We start from the raw sequence: 1,347 nt of genomic DNA, 5'->3' as shown, positions 1-1,347 counted from the left end.
TTTGGTGGGGTGGGAGGAAGAAGGAAAAGAAACAGACTGAAGTTAAGAGAAGCACCTCGCCACTGGCTCTCCCTTGAGTCCACGTGATAGGAATTTCTAAAATCCTTTCAAAAAGCTGCAAGGAAAATGAAATAAAGTTCAACTGTCTTTTAGATGAAAGAAGAATATGGCTAATTCTACTTTTGTTTTTTTAAGTGCATACCAGAAAGATTTATTAAATACCTACCGGCACAAAGAGGTTTACAATCTTTAAATTAGCATGCCATTTCTGCTCAATGCTGTCAACAAACACATCTGCTGAAAGCCAGCCACCATCTTCAGGAGCTGTATTTGACCTCCAGGTCTTACAGGCTCCACTTAGCTGTACGTGCACACGGCCATAGTGATTTTGAAATTTGACATGTCCAGAGACATTGTCCATCTCTCTGTCACAAGAGTGTATAAACATGTAAAAATAAAATAAAAACCTATACCCACTGTCAAATTTCATTCTCCAGTACAAAACACATCAATTATGCATTAGTAGTACACTTCCCATCAGAACAAATCAAACACAATCAATATATTTAGAATTTCAAATTTAATATCCTTCTCAAGCTATAAATAGGAAAAGCATTCAAATGATGAAAATTTTACTTGATGCAGTTCAAGGAGGTTACTGTTCACATGAACAGTGGTGTGGACCCATATGGATGGCTTGCGTGGGAGATATTTCAGAAATAGTTGTTGCCTTGCATAGGGATAATTTCTAGAAGATCTTGTAGGCTTCAATTGGAGAAATCAAGTGGAGGAAGATCAGATTTTATTGCTGTCATTATTTAGTTTCTAATCAAAACCAAAAACCTCCTTCCCAGGATCTTCAGCCTATGTTTAATCTGTGTTGGGGCAAAGGCGCGGGGAAAGGCTTTTTATGAGTATAGGTGATAGGGGTTTCGGATGAAGATGGCAATGATCTATCCCCCCCCCCAGCGGGGGAAGAGAGACTTTCCACCACAGGGAAAGGAGAAAGGAGGGACCTTTTACCACCATGCCATATTCCCGCCTTGACAAAAAGCGAAACAGGACTGAGTGTAAATCAAAAGCAGTCTCGATTATGAGCCTTACCTACCTCTAAAGGGCACCAAAACCAGAATCTCCAAATAGATTTTCTTTTTACTGTAATGACACTAGCCAGTTGGGTAGTTCTATTTTGCTTCTTTCTATTTCCTGTAATGTTGAATTCAGTTTCTTAGCCTTCAAGTAGCCCATGCATGTTAGCGGTTACAAATTTTGTAATTGATTTATTTTACCAATAAAAGAAAAGGGGACTATCTCCAATGTTTTTATGAATTTAAAAAAAAAAAAAAA

General features: G+C 38.2%; 1 protein-coding gene across 3 annotated transcripts in view; it reads right to left on the bottom strand.

The window, feature by feature from the left end:
• Positions 1–1,347, bottom strand: part of LOC122058853 (protein TIC236, chloroplastic-like) — a 96,198-nt gene that overhangs the window by 70,859 nt on the left and 23,992 nt on the right. For all 3 annotated transcript variants that reach the window (XM_042621561.1, XM_042621568.1, XM_042621554.1), the window contains exons 3-4: positions 227–425; positions 56–115 (exon numbers count right to left, since the gene is read on the bottom strand). In XM_042621561.1, coding sequence (XP_042477495.1) covers positions 56–115; positions 227–425 — 259 coding nt within the window. The remainder of the gene's footprint in view (positions 1–55; positions 116–226; positions 426–1,347) is intronic.

Source organism: Macadamia integrifolia, chromosome 2 (genome assembly GCF_013358625.1).
Source record: "Macadamia integrifolia cultivar HAES 741 chromosome 2, SCU_Mint_v3, whole genome shotgun sequence".
Classification (NCBI taxonomy): domain Eukaryota; kingdom Viridiplantae; phylum Streptophyta; class Magnoliopsida; order Proteales; family Proteaceae; genus Macadamia; species Macadamia integrifolia.
Note: the sequence above shows the minus strand (reverse complement) of the source record. Positions and strands in the feature narration are given on the sequence as shown.